General features: G+C 40.1%; 1 protein-coding gene across 5 annotated transcripts in view; it reads right to left on the bottom strand.

Annotated features, from left to right (window-relative positions):
* The window catches only part of SPHKAP (SPHK1 interactor, AKAP domain containing), a 199609-nt gene that overhangs the window by 5279 nt on the left and 177524 nt on the right, over positions 1 to 16806 (bottom strand). For 3 of the 5 annotated variants that reach the window (XM_017880316.1, XM_017880317.1, XM_017880319.1), the window contains 4 exons: positions 9117 to 9302; positions 7140 to 7226; positions 4588 to 4640; positions 4314 to 4498 (listed from right to left, as the gene is read on the bottom strand). In XM_017880316.1, the coding sequence (XP_017735805.1) occupies positions 4314 to 4498; positions 4588 to 4640; positions 7140 to 7226; positions 9117 to 9302 (511 nt within the window). The remainder of the gene's footprint in view (positions 1 to 4313; positions 4499 to 4587; positions 4641 to 7139; positions 7227 to 9116; positions 9303 to 16806) is intronic. The other 2 variants (XM_017880318.1, XM_017880320.1) reach the window with 1 other exon arrangement.

The raw sequence follows: 16806 nt of genomic DNA, 5'->3' as shown, positions 1-16806 counted from the left end.
CTGGTCTCACTAAATAGAGCGTTTTCTGAGGCTGTGATGACTTAATCTTGGATATTGAGACCTGGAAACATCTTTGGGGCTGATGAGCAAGAAGTTCTCATGTTTTCTTTTCTTCCATTAAAAAAAGGTAAGAATGAAAAAAGATTGCGAAGAAGTCAGAAAAGGACATTCTAGTTCTTTACTGGGCTGAAATTTTAAAACCACGTCCTATTTAGCAGCGATTCCTAGAGCTCTCATTGTGCCCGTTCATGCTATTGCCTGGGTATTTCCACAATCAGCTTGAACATGTCAGGATCTGAGTTTTCTCTCAATGGTATTGAAAATAAAATGAAAATATTTCATTTTCTGTTATTTCACAATTAGTAATAATGAGGTTCCCTTCCCTTAAATCATAGTTGGCATTTCGAATGTTTTGTCTTAGGAAACTAGAAGAATTTACATTCTATCATCTGTAGACTCATTTGAAGAAAAGAATCACATAGGAGATAGTTTTTATATTCTCAGGTGCATTTAATAATTAGATTAATTTTTACAAAATTGTATCATGAAATCTATGGGAGTTGTTGCAAGTTGTATAATTTTTTGAAAACATTCAACTTAGGTTTCTGAAAGCAACTACATCCTTTTCCTCCAAGGCAGAATTAGATTGCATTAAGCATAAGAGAGTTGGTTATTATATTGCTCCTGCAATTAAGGCCCGTAGAGCTACCAGCCTTAGCCTTGGCTGCACTCTGGAACCCCAGACACCTTTACAAAACCCTGATGCCTGGGCAGCATCGCTGGAGAAGATTCTGATCTAATTGGTTGGAGCGTTGGAGTTTGTAAAACCTCCCTATGTGACTCTAACACGCACTAAATCTGACTAAAGAAATCAGTTCAAGGCACTTTCTTATGATTACAGATGAAGCGCCTCAGTATCGAATTCTTCCGAATTTTCCCCTTCCTTTGCGATGAGTTTCTTTGAAACTGATAACCTTAACTGTAGTTTTTTTGTCTTCGTATTTGCAAAGTTAAGTCAAAAGTCAATACCACCAAATTGGAGACTATTATTCTAAGTGAAGTAACTCAGGAGTGGAAAACCTAACATTGTATGTTCTCACTCATAAGTGGGAGCTAAGTTATGAGGATGCAAAGGCATAGAATGATACAATGGACTTTGGAGAGAATCTTAGATGACTCAGAAAAAATTAGAAGATTTTATTCCTAAAATTACATTATTTAGAATTAAAGTTCTTGAGCTGGTGCTAATTGAATGAGTGAAATATCATTTAATATCCTTCTTAATAACATTAGCGGAATGTCTATTTTCTCAGAAAATAGTTATATCCAAAACAAGTATTCTCTTTGAGAATTGAAAATCAGGTTGGGATAAACAAATACCAAGTCAGGGCATGATTTATGTAACCCAGGTGTTTGTGAGACACCTCTTACCCTTGCACCGACTGGGGATTTCTGAGACATATATTCATATAACATTGTTTCTTCAAGAAGATACATTGTTTCTTCAAGAAGATACATTGTTCCTTCAAGAAGATACATTGTTTCTTCAAGAAGATACATTGTACAAACATCTATTCCATTAAGGTATCACCTGAAAATCTACCATGTCACACTCTTACTCAGTAAGTAGCAGGCGATAGAGCTGGAACCAGCTCATCTTTCATTTTCCCATGAGCCTGGGAATGCATTCCTGAGAATGTTTTTCTCTCCTCTATGTAGCAGAGGGTCTTTGGGACAGTGTATGGCATGGGGGTAGGCTCACATGGGATTGTGGTGTTTTCTTTTTGTTTGTTTTTTTTTTTTTGAGACAGAATCTCGCTCTGTCACCCAGGCTGGAGTGCAGTGGCTGGATCTCAGCTCACTGCAAGCTCCGCCTCCCAGGTTCACGCCATTCTCCTGCCTCAGCCTCCCGAGTAGCTGCGACTACAGGCGCCCACCACCTCGCCTGGCTAGTTTTTTGTATTTTTTTAGTAGAGACAGGGTTTCACCGTGTTAGCCAGGATGGTCTCGATCTCCTGACCTTGTAATCCGCCCATCTCGGCCTCCCAAAGTGCTGGGATTACAGGCTTGAGCCACCGCGCCCAGCCATGATTATGTTTTTTTTATTGCACCCTTTGCAGCTGAGTGGAAGGTCGGATGAGAATTTATCAAATAGTGAACCACTCAACACCTTGTAAATGAAAGTATGACAAGTATAGCAAGGTGCCTAGAATAATTTTGGGTATAACAGCAGGCAGGCATAGGCATGAAAGGACGTATTAATTACCAGTTGGAAAAAGGTTGAAGTGAGAGAGGGTATGAACAATGAATTAGATCTCCTTTTCAATTTTTCCTGTAGTCAATTCCATGGACTTGTGATGCAGAAATAGAGAAGCTGTTCTAACTACCGTAAGCAGGGGCAAGAAGGTAAAGAACATTTCATTTCAGGCTGCTAGATTTTGGCACAGATAATTAAAATGCAATTACACAGTTAAAAAAAAATCCAAATTGTAAGCCCAAGGATTTAACTTGAGAAAGGTCCTTTTAAAATAAAGAACTACTGAGAAGTATTTTATGGAGAAAGCAGAGTGCAGGGACTTGGCCTGGGAAATCGTTCTTGTACCCGATTTGCTCCTTAGTCAAAAAAGGACAATAATATCTGTTCTGTTTTGTCACAGGCTTGTTGAGAAGCAAGTAGGATGAGGCACATGGAGGCACCTTGTGACAACAAGACATGAAAATCCTACCCAGTGGCTTGATAGGCAGGATCCTAAAACAGTACTCAAGGTTTTTCACCCTAATCCCTGGGACTATGAATAGGATGAGATATCATACCCTTATTACGCTACCTTACATGGTAAAAAGGATTTATCAGTTACCTTTGAGTTAATCAGAAATCAGGTGATTATAATCTAATCACACATATTCTTTTTTTTTTTTTTTTTTTTTTTTTTTTTTTTTTTTTTTTTTTTTTGAGACAAAGTCTCAAGTCTCACTCTGCCACCAGGATGCCAGGATGGAGTGCAGTGGTGGAATCTTGGCTCACTGCTACCTCCACCTCCTGGGTTCTAGCAATTCTCCTGTCTCAGCCTCCTGAGTAGCTAGGATTACAGGTGCCTGCCATCATGCCCGGCTGTTTTTTTTTTTTTAAAGTACAGATGTGGTTTCACCATGTTGCAGGCTGGTCTTGAACTCCTGACCTCAGGTGATCTGCCCACTTCGGCCTCCCAAACGGCTGGGATTACAGGCATGAGCCACCGCACCTGGCCTAATCACACAAACTCTTTAAAGACAGAGCTTTTTCTGGCAGGTGGCTGAGGTATCAGAGAGATTGATACCAAAAGGACATAAAGGAGCCATGTGACAGGGAATGTGGGTGGCTCTGGGAGCTGAGAGTGGCCCTCTGCTGACAGCCAGCAAGGAAACAGGACCTCAGTCCTACAACCACCTGAAACTGAGTTAGCACAACAACCTGAATGAGCTTGGACTCCTTCTCTTCCCTGGAACTTCTGGATAAGTGCCTACTCAGGCTCATGCCTTAATTTCCGCCTTGTAAAACCTAAAGCAAAGATTACAATGGAACTCACCCTAACTTCACACCTATGGAGCTGAGTGCTGTTTTAAGCTGGTAAATGTGTGGCAGTTTGTTACACAGCAATAGAAAACTAATATGCTATTATTAATTTGAAATCTTTTAAAACGAGTCTACTTTTAAACTATGGAAAATTGAGCTCGAAGACATTGGCAGACAGATTCATGCCTTACTCTTCATAGCTAAGATTCTACCACAGTTACAGATATAGAATTAGAGTGATAGTTACTATTAATTTTGATGTTGGCCAAGGATCCCTTGCCTAGCTTTATATTTCTGGAAGGTGGAGAATAATAAATAAAAAGTCTTCCTAATGCAAATCTGTTTGGAAGGGAATTAAAAATGCCTTCTCTTGGCCTGTTTTAGATGTCAGTGTGGCTTCACTTCGCTTTCTGTTGTGTATCAGGTTCTTCTTTCTTTCTTTTATTTAAAGGAGTGCTATGAAGAAGTTTGTCCCAGAGCAAGAAAATACCAAAAACTAAGAGACTCTAAAAAAGTTCCCAACCCCCAATTTGCTTTTCTCACAACCACCTACCAGCCAAGACAAAGTAAGGATCAAAGAAATGCTAATTATATATTTACACAGGTGGAAGATTTTTCAACGTTCTAGCTACAATTTTAAGGTCAAGAACAGTCAGCATCAAATAATTCAAATGGAAATAGGTTAACTGAGCATTTACTGAGTTTCCAGTGGTGATAAAAACACAAAGCTTCATTGATACCCAAACCTGGAACATGATACCTTTTCAATTCTGTTTTCCTGAGACTTCTTAAAGTAGATGATGGGAATCCCAAGTTCGGAGGCAGCTATCCACTGCAGGGTGGCTCGGAGCTCGGCATCCGGACACTCTGGCTCCAGGTCAAAGTTGATCACCAGCAGGCTCCTCTGGGCACTGGCTGTTCCCATGGGCAGTCCAGATGCAGGCACTGGGCACAGACACAACCACAGCCTTATCCCTCTTTCCAAAGGGAGAGCCCAGGCAATTGTGTGTCAAAAGTATGGGAAGGTGGCTTACCCTCTATGCTTTCTGACTGTCCTTTAAGAATCTCCTTTTCTTCTAGTAATTCACTTTGGGAGAAAACAACAGTATGTGATTGATAATGTTTAGAAGAATAAGCTGTAAATGAAAGATGAGGCGATGGGTCTTACTGATCTAAAGGCTTCTGAAGTTCATTCTGGATTTATTGTTTTTGTAGAGTGGAGTAATGCTGGGAAAATACCAATGTGGCTATTATGTAGGATCACTGGGTCTGCAATAAATGTCCTCCTCCAACAACAACAGGCCAGATAACTCGTTACTTTAGTTAGGATAGCTGGTGTGGGAGACTGAGAGATGCCTCCTTCTCTTCTCTTCAACCTCCTTACCACAAACCTTCATAGGTTTAAACAATCAAAGAGATTTTGTGGGTAACTGTTCTGATTTGGAGATTGATTCTTCTGCATTTTACTTTCATGTTAATGAATCATATGTTCCCATCTTGTTACTGTTTTTTTTTTTTCTATACTACAATAGCAACATAGCTTTTATTTTATTTAAAAAATAATTTTACAGGTATATGGTTCTTTGATCTGAAATAAAAAAGACAACTGGCGGGGCGCGGTGGCTCAAGCCTGTAATCCCAGCACTCTGGGAGGCCGAGACGGGCGGATCACAAGGTCAGGAGATCAAGACCATCCTGGCTAACACAGTGAAACCCCGTCTCTACCGAAAATATAAAAAATTAGCCAGGCGTGGTGGTGGGCGCCTGTAGTCCCAGCTACTTGCGAGGCTGAGGCAGGAGAATGGCGTGAACCCAGGAGGCGGAGCTTGCAGTGAGCCGAGATCCAGCCACTGCACTCCAGCCTGGGCGACAGAGCAAGACTCTGTCTTAAGAAAAAAAAAAAGAAAGAAAAGAAAAAAGACAACCAACAAACTGCAGAACTTACATTTGACAGAAAATATCTCAATTAAAATTTTCTTTTCTTTCTTTTATTGGGGAAGTGTAGTAGGCTAGGTGGTTTAGAATGAGGGACTCATAACTGAAGTATTTCATTAGATATGGTAGAGTTCAATATCGGAGGTGTTTTCACATGGTGTGTACTTATTACAGAGCCTTGCACGTAGTGGGAGGACTTGGTGAATGTTTCTAAAGTAAGAACATATGGCCAGCAGCTGAAAGGAAGTGGCTATCCTGGGAAGCCTGTTGTTGTCCTGTATTTTTGTCGTGTCTAGAAATTGGAGGACAGGAGCCCTTAAAAATCTGTTGTTTGATGATAGACAATTCTCTCATTCTGTTACTGTTAAGATACGGCTGAAAAATTCCACTGCGTTCCTGATGTTAAGAGAAAGAGTATAGTAATTCTTTCATTCATACGTATTTATTTGCAGAAATGTTAATTTTTCAAGGATCTAGATTTTCTTCTAGATCTCTATGCAAGTGACATTGGGGGTATGACAGATGGGAGGCACAGTTTCTGCTGTTTTGGATGCTGACCATGGAGGTGATTTCTTGGCTTTCTCAGAATACAGATTTTCCCTGGGGTCATAGGCTCATAGGCTCATACTGCAGAGAAAGTTGGGAAAAGTAGCTAAATAAATGTTTCCTGAAAGAGAAAAATAAATTTACCCCAAGGTAGTTTTTGTTTGTTTGTTTTGATTTTGGTTTCTCCTTAAAACAAAACAAAACAAAAAAACAAGATAATGTGTATGTTCATCTCCACTGAATAATGGCTGTGTGGAGCAACAAAGGATGCACTGTCACCCTCAATCACTGAGGAACACACCTGGTTAAATGGTGAAATAAAAGTGCTGTAGTTATAGATAGTGACGGAGAAAATAGGTCAGGGAGCAACTTTAGCCTACACTTATTTATCGTTGTTCTGAAATTTCAGAAATCTCCAAATCATAAGCTAAATCACAATGGTCAAAAATAGATTTCAATCATTTTAATTTTCCAGAATAACCACATATTCTAGAAGTACTCCTGACCTCATGTTGCCCTCTCTTTCTGCGCCATATTTTACGATGCATGTACTTCCTAGAAGTACTCGTCCTTCTCTAAGTCCTTTTTTCCTTTGGTCTTAAGGAAGTCCCCATATTGTGGAGAGCATAGGCACTGAGTGAGAATGACACACATCCATCATGACAACCATTTAATATTAAACACATTTAGTAGTGATAATCCCAGGTTTCTACATGTAAAGGAAAAGCCATTCACATTTGATTTTATTGAAGTGATGATGTTTCATAGTGAAGACTATTGAATAGTCTTCTTTAGTTGGCCTGGTATAATTTAAATGGATTTTTGCTTCTGTTTCTAGGTAGGTAAAATAACATACACTTCAGATTACATTGATAAGTTTTATCTGAAATAATTATTCCACAGGGGGCAAATTTGAAACCCAGAAAGCAGGTGGTGGCAAGGCAGGGCCTATTCCAGGCTTGAATTCTTGCTCCAGTGACATGGAACCACAGCAGTACAGACACGATGAGGTCAGTGGTTGGGCACACCCTGAATGATCAAAATGGATTGCCAGATGGAATTGGAGTAGTGGTCTCACAATCACTGCATCTCAGTGGCTACTTACTTAATCATGGGAGAAGATGGCATGCTTTCCTGATAAATGTCCATGTCCATAATGCCAAGACTGCTAGTGGCACTACTGTTGCCATTGCTGACAAAGCAAAAGTTTACATATTAATGCCCATCTCCAGCCTCTAACATGCTGCTGACAGTGATGTTCCATTGTTGTACAAGCTCCTTCCTTTGGTCCCCAGAAGAATATCGCTTTGTGCCTAGGACACCTCAATTAATATTTATTTCTGACCAAATTAAGAGAAATCATAATGAGACATAAGCCTAACAGGCTCAGCAGATACTAATAATACTACTAATAATTTGTAAAAAATACTAAGTTGTGATACTACTATTTGAAGTGGTATCACAACTGGTAGATCACATCCAGGGGATAACAATCAGTATGCCTCATTTCTTCATTCTAGTTACGGTGAAGGTATTTATCTATTGGCAAGAGATTTCTTGCTGCTGGGGACACCTGCAGAGATGAAAGAACTTCTGAAAACATGGGCTGGCAGAAACCAGTTTTGACAGAAACCAGTGGACTCATGTTCTCCCTTTGCCATTTGAGGGATTTTCTCAGGGACATTCCGTAGGATTTCATAGGCTAAGCATCTGGCTTGTTATTTTCCTATGAGACTACAGAACCCCAAGTACAAAGCTGGGCAATGTCAATGTTTTATTGGTCCTTTATCTTACAATCCTCAAGAAAGTGCAACACCTGGCACTTTTTTTTATTGTAGAGAAGGAGGACCCAGATTGCATCATTTTCATAGGTTACATAATCAACATATGGTCTAGTTACTAGCCTGGAACTTGCTGACTGAAACACAGCAAAGTTGAGCCAATTTTTAGGCTCTGTTTGTGCTTGTGAAATGAAATATATCCAATTTTACCAAACCACTCAGTCTCCTCACACCTTCTCTATTTCCAGTGACGTCTCTTTCAAGCAAGGCTTTCAAAGGGTGAGTGGTGGTGCATCGTGTAGTGGGACAGTTTTCTCCTGAATATACCAAGAGTAGATGGTACTCTAAGAGTAGAAAATACCAACTGGATGCCTTCAATTTTAAATTCTTGTCTTAGCTTTTGAGGGGGACACCAGATATATTCACATACTGAAACCTGATGATTCAAAATTGCACTGGAGGTAATCAACCCTGTAAACCTTACTGTTGAGTCCAAAGATTTGAGTTCTCTTTGCTTTTTGTTTCTATCTTGTAATACTTTCCACTAGTTTTAGAAGTTTTGACAAACCTTTTAACATTGTGAAATGTTAAGTCTAAACAGACTAAACTCCCAGAAATAAAACTTTCCAAGAGTCATACATACACCCAGATGCCAATCCCATTTTCCAGTCGACCTCTGTGCAAAGCCTGCGGTCCAGTATCAAATGAGATTTTGGGCAGAAACACAGGGAGTCTTTTAGAGGTTCCACCTCAATGGGGAATAGTTTTTAGTTAATGTCTCCTGATTGGCTTGAGCCCTTCCAGATCTGATGTCTCCTAATCTCCTCTCTGGCTTTGTGGGAGGAACAATACAGAGGCAGGGGAGATGAAGGGAGGAACAGTCAGGCCAAACAATAGAACACAGTGTGGAAACACTTGCCTGGTGTAAACCCAGCCTGTGTTGCATCTGAAATACAAATGAACCAGAGACAGAGCATCAAACACACCAGGTGTAAAAGCAGCCCACCATTGAAAAAAATTTTCAGTTGTTATCACAGAATGTACTAGCTGGGGCTTGCAGGGAAGGGAACACAGCTCATTCTTAATCATGGCCAATGAAATTTAAGCCATAACTGGAGGTTAAGATACCTCTCAGCACACAAATCATGACAGGCAGGCACCTTGACATAGTGGGAACTTTCCTTTTTTTGTTCTCTCCTCCTTTCTTTATTAGAGACCCTTTGCAGAGAACCATTAAAGCACATTTTTTAGAATCTGTGTTGAGACCAATTTCCCTCAGAAGTCAAGGGAAGAGCAGGTACCTCATGGATCGCTCACTGAGCTGCAGAAAGCTACTTGTGTCATCTGGGTTGTCCTCCTCATTGGCAAGCTGGGTCCAGCTGCCTGTGCTCTCCTCACTGCTGCTTGGAGGGTTGGGGGACTCATCGGAGGCTCTGGCTTCTGTGGAGGCTTCAGTCTGTGGTACATCTCTGGCATCAAGGCTGTCACTGTAGAGGGCAGGATATTATTACCAAGAGAGGCAGCACACACACACACACACACACACACACACAGAAACTTCACAGAGCCACTTTGTAGAGTCCCAATAAATAGGATGTCACTGGACACAGGCAGAGTCTCCCTGAGCTGATCCTTCTGCTGGTTCTCCAGGTACCATTTGCCTTTTTCAGGATTACTCCCCATCAGCCAGTTTTTCCATCTCTTCTATTAATCTCTGTCTACTGACTCCCTCCAATCATTTGAAACACAGGTTGAATGTATGTAGCCTGGCCTACACACAAAAGAATTATCGAGGGACAATGGTGTTTAAAAAGAAGATACACAAAGCATTCACCCCAGAGATTATGACTCAGTGTTTCTGGAAGGAGGCCCACAAATCTGCATTTTCATCCATCACTCCTGGTTGATTCTAATGCAAGAGGATCATTAGAAAAATACCTGCCCCATTTCTGGTGATTTTTACCAAGTCATTTTGCACTGACTTGGTAAAAAGCAAGATGCTTCTATATTTTGATATACATATCCTCTGTATTTTGCACTTGCACTGTATTTTGTGCTGCGTTTTACCCCATCTCATCCCTCTGAAACCCCTGACTTATATCAGCACCACTCTTTTGAGCACTTGAATTTTTAGACCAAGGAGCTCTCCAGAGCATCTAACCCTTGATCTGACAGGCCTTTGTTCTAGAAACTTCTCCTCCCCGGCCTCCTGTGAATTTCTGTCTGTCTGATCCCTTCTTGCCTGGAACCCAGTTCTCTGTTTTTCCTTTAAGTGTAGCTATAGCTGACTCTGATTGATTTCCTGTCCTCCTTTCCACAGTTGGTTCCTAAGCAATCTCATCTACTTGCCTGTCTATGAAAATAGCTTCCAAGTCTGGATGCCAGTCAGGACCCTTCTTCTAGATTCTGGGGCTCTTTTATCAGTGGGTCTTCTGCATAGCTCATTAACATCTCAAAATCAATACATCTAAAATGAATTCTAATTGCCTTCCCACCCTCTTCCCGGGCTTCTTATTTCCATGGACTTTTCTCAGTGCCTAGGCTTAAAATCTTGCAGTCTTCCAATTTCTTCTCTTTGCCCTTTATATTCAATACATTTCTATGTTCATTCAGTTCCAACTCTAAAGTATCTTTTACCTACTCATCCCTGTCTCCGTGTTCACGAAATTATTAGGTTGGTGCAAAAGTAATTGAGGTTTTTGCAATTACTTTTAATGGCACAACCCTCAATTACTATTGCACCAACATAATATTTCAATTTGTCTTTCTAAATTGCTAGAATTCCAGATTCCGAAGGAAGACTTCCTGTAGATGAAGATCCAGAAGCCCAGTGAGATTGGAGGGCTTATCCTGAAACAGGAGTTGGTATTAGACATTTAGACCTTGAGTTTTGAGATCCGTGGGCATTGCACCACTTGTGCTTGCCAGGACTATATTGCACCAGCCTTCCAACGGTTGTGCCTCAACTAGTCATCCACTTTCAAAACCTTCTTAACCCTGGTGCCAGATTAAAGTTCCTAAAGCATATTGTTGGTTGCTCTCATGAGGAGCCTTCAGGAACTTCCTGAAGCCAAACTCTATCCGTCATGGCCTTCCCCTGCTTACCAAGTTTCATGTGCCTCAACCCTAATCACTACTAAACAAACAAAACTATCTACAGTTTTTCAAAAATGCAGGGATTTCTTGCCTCCCAGCCTTGGCCTAGTTGAGTTCTCTGACCAACTAGTTTGGTCTGATCAACAAGTTTGAGCATACTTTCTGCCATCCAACTGCTATAGATTCCTGTTCCACGACTTGTCACCTGTTCAACTTAGGTAAGTTAATAAATTTCTCCAAGAAAAGTAATAACATCTCATAAAGGTTTTTGGAAGATATAAATTAGAAAAAAATTCATTTAATGCATTTAGCTTAGTGCCTGTATATAAGTATCCAATAAGTATTCCTCCTTATTAATAAATTATATAATTCATTAAGTCTAACAATATGCTTTTTTAAAGAATCATAAGTCTAATAACATGCTTTTTTGATCTTTGCTTTTCACTACTCCTCAAGCCTCAGCCAAGACACTCCCACCTCCCCAAGGCATTTCTTAATCTCCTTAGCTGGAGCTCTCTCCCTTGAATGGTTGAAGTAATCTATTTGTTTTCCTTTCTTTTTGGTGAAATGGAAAGCTTCCTGACTCACATTCTCATACATACAGTTATTTGTGTATATAATATTCATTATTAAGAATTTTTGCACTTTTTTGTATTTTAAGAACAGAGCTGTGAAGACATAAACTGTTCTTCGGATGAATATGTTATTGCTAAAAGTATCTAGTTTTATAAGTAGAGCCACACTCTCAGTCTAGAGAGCTCCACTTGTTAAGTTGTAAACTGTGAAAGATCTGAGATGTTGCACTACTTGCAAGCTAATAGTTGTTTTTTGTTTGTTTGTTTGTTTGAGACAAAGTCTTGCTCTGTTGCCCAGGCTGAAGTGCAGTAGTGTGATCTCGGCTCGCTGCAACCTCCGCCTCCCAGATATAAGCAATTGCCCTGCCTCAGCCTCCCAAGTAGCTGGGATTACAGGCGTGTATCACCACGCCTGGCTAATTTTTTTACTTTTAGTAGAGATGGGTTTTGCCATGTTGGCCAGGCTGGTCTCGAACTCAAGTGATCTGCACTCCTGGGCCTCCCAAAATGCTGGGATTACAGGCATGAACCACCACGCCTGGCCTTTAGGGTTAATATACAATCACCCTTTAATTCAGGTATCAGTGCCCTTTGCTCAGGAAACTCCGAGTGTACAGAAATGTAAATATGCTCATGGAAATTTGTCTGCAGACTATTTACAGGGTCATAAAAAACTAACAGTATTTATGCTTTTGACATTAACAGACATAAATGACTACAAACAAAAAGCAACAGCATAGTTTGCTACTGACAATAAAAATAGAGTCACTGGATCTAGTAGATGCTGGAATGCTTTACTCCAGGCCATGGTACCCTGACTGTGGAGAACACAGGCTGCTGACTCTACACACTGGGAATTACCCTCAGTGAAGGAATTGCCTTGCCAAGGTTAGACCCTTTCCCAGTGAGGATCCTAATGTCTGGCTAATACAGAGATACAAAAGCCCACTCCTTGCTTCCATTTGCATCAAAACTGACAGACCATCCCATCTTCAGGGTTTCCTGCAGGATGTGCCAAGGCCTCAGTTGCAAACACATTTGGGGAAGACCTCTCCTCTTGGCCAATCTTGCCTTTCTCACTTCCTTACATGTGTATGCACATATTTCTGCAGAGAACTCCCTGACAAATTATCTGCCTGCAATTCTCCCTCTCAGAGTCTGTTCCCGGGGAATACAACCTAAGACAGGTGGTCTCTTTCATTGAAAGTAAAAAATTGGCTACAGAAAGGTCTATGTAATTTTCCTCAATCTTAGAATTAGTACTGTTAACTCTTCTCTGAGAATGGTTATATTTTAAAAATTTAAAAAAGTTCTCATATAGAGAGCAGAGTTTCAAATGCATAACTTTTGAGTGTGATTAAAATCTCCTTTTGGTGTGTGAACTTGTCACCCAAGGAATTTTACAAAAGGTTTTGGATGTTTGCTCCCGACAGTCCTTCTCACAGCATTCTGGGTAGGTTTGGCATTGAGGTGTGGTTATTTCTAATATGCTATGCTGCTAACACTTTGTGAAAGAAGGTCCTTGCTTGGTTTTTTCTTTTGAAATATTGAGATTTTCCAAATCGTGCAAGGGAGAAGGAGGAGAATGGTGCAGCCAAAGAGGCAGCATGGACTTAAATTCAAATGAAAGAAAAGTTCATTGATGACAAATGGAAGTAATACACATATTCCCAACACAGTGCAAATGAGCCAAGGACCAGATACAAAGGAGAAGGTTCCCAAACCATTCACTTGCCTAGTTAAAAAGTCATTTCCTGGATCAATTTCTTACTAACTTAGAATCTCCTGTTATTAGAAACATTTATTCCAGGCTATTTCTTACTAAAGAAGTTAAATCTCAGTGATTGACATCCAACATCCTTATTAAAAAATGAGTCTGTTAGTGTATTTTACTTTATCTTAATTTCATGCTCTATTTAAAGTAAATCTCACGTTCCATGTCACATAACTAGGAATTCAGAATGAATAATCATTATCCACAACACTAGTTTTCATTTTCTTTTGAGAGAAATGTATAGTTCTGCTCATTTGTGAATAATGCACAGAGGTATTGTGCAGATGCATGCAGATGGCTTCCTTCTTATCTTACATGTCATCCACAGAGATTCAGAAGACTATGTCATATCAAAGTCCACTATAGAATCTAATCTCTGAGTTGGCAGAGATTTTAGAGACCATCTAGCCTGTAATTTCCATTAGGGTTCACTCTTTTTTTTTTTTTTTTGAGACGGAGTCTTGCTTTGTTGCCCAGGCTGGAGTGCAGTGGCGCGATCTCGACTCACTGCAAGCTCCACCTTCTGGGTTCACGCCATTCTCCTGCCTCAGTCTCCTGAGCAGCTGGGACTACAGGTGCCCACTACCACGCCCAGCTAGTTTTTTTTTTTTTTTTTTTTTTTTTAGTAGAGACGAGGTTTCACCCTAGTCTCGATCTCCTGACCTTGTGATCCACCCGCCTCGGCCTCCCAAAGTGCTGGGATTACAGGTATGAGCTACCGCGCCTGGCCAGGGTTCACTCTTGATGTTGTATGTTCTATAGGCATAAACAAATGTATAATGACTAATATCATACAGCATAAGTTCAGTGCCCTAAAAATCCTCTGTGCTCTACCTGTTCATCCTTCCTGCCCTCTAACCTCTGATAACCACTGATCTTTTTATTGTCTTCATAGTTTTGCCTTTTTCAGAATATCATATAGTTGGAATTATATAGCATGTAGCATCTTAAGATTGGCAACATTTGGCCAGGTGTGGTGGCTCACACCTGTAATTCCAGCACTTTGGGAGGCCAAGGCGGGCAGATCACCTGAGGTCAGGAGTTCCAGACCAACCTGGCCAACATGGCGAAACCCCATCTCTACCAAAAGTACAAAAATTATTTGGCCAGGCGCGGTGGTTCACGCCTGTAGTCCCAGCACTTTGGGAGGCTGAGGCGGGTGGATCACGAGGTCAGGAGATGGAGACCATCCTGGCTAACACGGTGAAACCCTGTCTCTACTAAATATACAAAAAATTAGCCGGGCATGGTGGTGGGCACCTGTAGTCCCAGTTACCTGGGAGGCTGAGGTAGGAGGATCGCTTGAACCCACAAGGCGGAGCTTGCAGTGAGTCAAGATGGCGCCACTGCACTCCAGCCTGGGAGACAGAGCGAGACTCCGTCTCAAAAAAAAAAAAAAAAAAAAAAAAAAATTAACATTTAATAATATGCATTTAAGCATTTAACATTCCTCTGTATCTTTTCATGGCTTGATAGTTCTTTTTTGTTAGGGCTGAATAAAATTCTATTGTTTGGATGTGCCACAGTTTATCCGTTTACCTACTGAAGAATCCCTGGTTGCTTCTAAGTTTTGGCAATTCTAACTAAAGCTACTATAAACATCTGTGTGCAGGTTTTTATATGGGCATAAGTGTTCAACGTATTTGGGTAAATAGCAAGGAGCAGGATTGCTGGGTTGTATGCTAAGAGTATCCAGTTTTGTAAAACACTCCCCAAATGTCTTCAACAGTGGCTGCTTCATTTTGCATTCCAATCAGCAATGAATGAGTTTCTGTTGCCTCACATCTTTGCCAGCGTCTGGTTTTGTATTTTGAATTTTGGGGTTCTAATACATATGTGGCGGTATCTGATTGTTTTGATTTGTAAGTCCCTAATGACATAATGTTGAGCGTCTTTCTATATGTTTATATGCTATCCATACATGTTCTTTGGTGAAGTGTCTCTTCAGGTCTCTTGATCATTTTTCAAGTTTTGTATTATCTTTAATGGACAAATAATAATTGTATCTATGTATGGGATACATACGATAATTTGATATATATATATATACACTGTGGAATGATTAAATCAGGGTAATAAGAATATCCATCATGCCAAATATTTATTATTCATTTTTGATGAGAACATTTAAAACCTTCTCTTTTAGCTATTTTGAGAAATATGATATGTTATTATTAACTGTAGTCACCTTTCTGTGCAATAGAGCACCAGAACATGTTCTTTCTGTCTAACTGTAGCTTTTTACCTATTGACAAGAATCTTCCTTTCTCTGTCCACCTCCGCCAGTCCCCAGCCTCTGGAAATCATAATTTTACTCTCTCCTTCTATGAGTTTGACTTTTTAAGATTCCATACGTAAGTGAGATCAGACTGTATTTGTCTCTCTGTGTTTGGCGTGTTTCATTTAACATAAAATCCTCTAGGTTCATTCATGTTGTCACAAATGGCAGAATTTCCTGATTTCAAAATATACTACAAAGCAATAATAATTAAAACAGGATGGTAATGGCATAAAAACAGACACATTGACCCATGATATAGGATAGAGAGTCCAGAAATAAGCCAACATATCTATGATCAACTGATTTTGACAAAGGTGCCAAAACACACAATGAAGAAAGGATAGTCTCTTCAATAAATGGTGTGGAAAACTGGATATCCACATACAGAAGACTAAAATGGACCCTTTTCTCACCTCTTACATAAAATCAACTAAAATGGATTAAATACTTAAATGTAAGGACTAAAACTATAAAACTACTAGAAGAAAACATAGCGAAAACTCCATGACATCACTCATTTTAAATCAGTTTATTTTTATGTTGTTGAGTTTTAAGAGTTCTTTGTATATTTCAGGTAATAGTCTTTTATTAGATATGTATTTAGAAATATTTTCTCCCAATCTGTGGCTTGTCTTCTCATTCTCTTGTCAGTGTCTTTCATAGAGCAAAAGTTTTTAATTTTAATAAAGTCTATCTTATCAAGCCTTTCTTTTATAGATTGTGCCTTTGGTGTACCTAAAATGTCATTGCCATACCCATGATCCATCTAGATTTGTCTCCTACATTATCTTCTAGGAGTTTTTTTTTTCTGAGACAGAGTCTTGCTTTGTCACCCAGGCTGGAGTGCAGTGGTGTGATCTCGGCTCACTGCAACCTCCACCTCCCAGGTTCAAGAGATTCTCCTGTCTCAGCCTCCTGAGTAGCTGGGATTACAGGCGCACCACCACACCCAACTAATTTTTGTATTTTTAGTAGAGACAGCATTTCACCATGTTGACTGGGCTGTCTCAAACTCCTGACCTCAGGTGATTCACCTGCCTTGGCCTTCTAAAGTGCTGGAATTACAGGCTTGAGCCACTGTACCCGGCCATTCCAGGAGTTATATAGCTTTGTGTTTACATCTAGGTCTGTGATCCATTCGTGTTATTTTTTGCAAAGGGTGTAATGTCTGTGTCTAGATTCATTTTCTTTGGCATGTAAATGTCCAGTTGTTTCTGTACTGTTTGTTGAAAAGACTATCTTTTCTTCAATATATTGCCTTTGTT

The sequence above is a fragment of the Rhinopithecus bieti genome, unplaced genomic scaffold (assembly GCF_001698545.2).
Source record: "Rhinopithecus bieti isolate Rb0 unplaced genomic scaffold, ASM169854v2 scaffold_12480, whole genome shotgun sequence".
In the NCBI taxonomy this organism is placed as follows: Eukaryota; Metazoa; Chordata; class Mammalia; order Primates; family Cercopithecidae; genus Rhinopithecus; species Rhinopithecus bieti.
The sequence above is the reverse complement of the archived record's forward strand: the minus strand, read 5'-3'. Positions and strand labels throughout refer to the sequence as shown.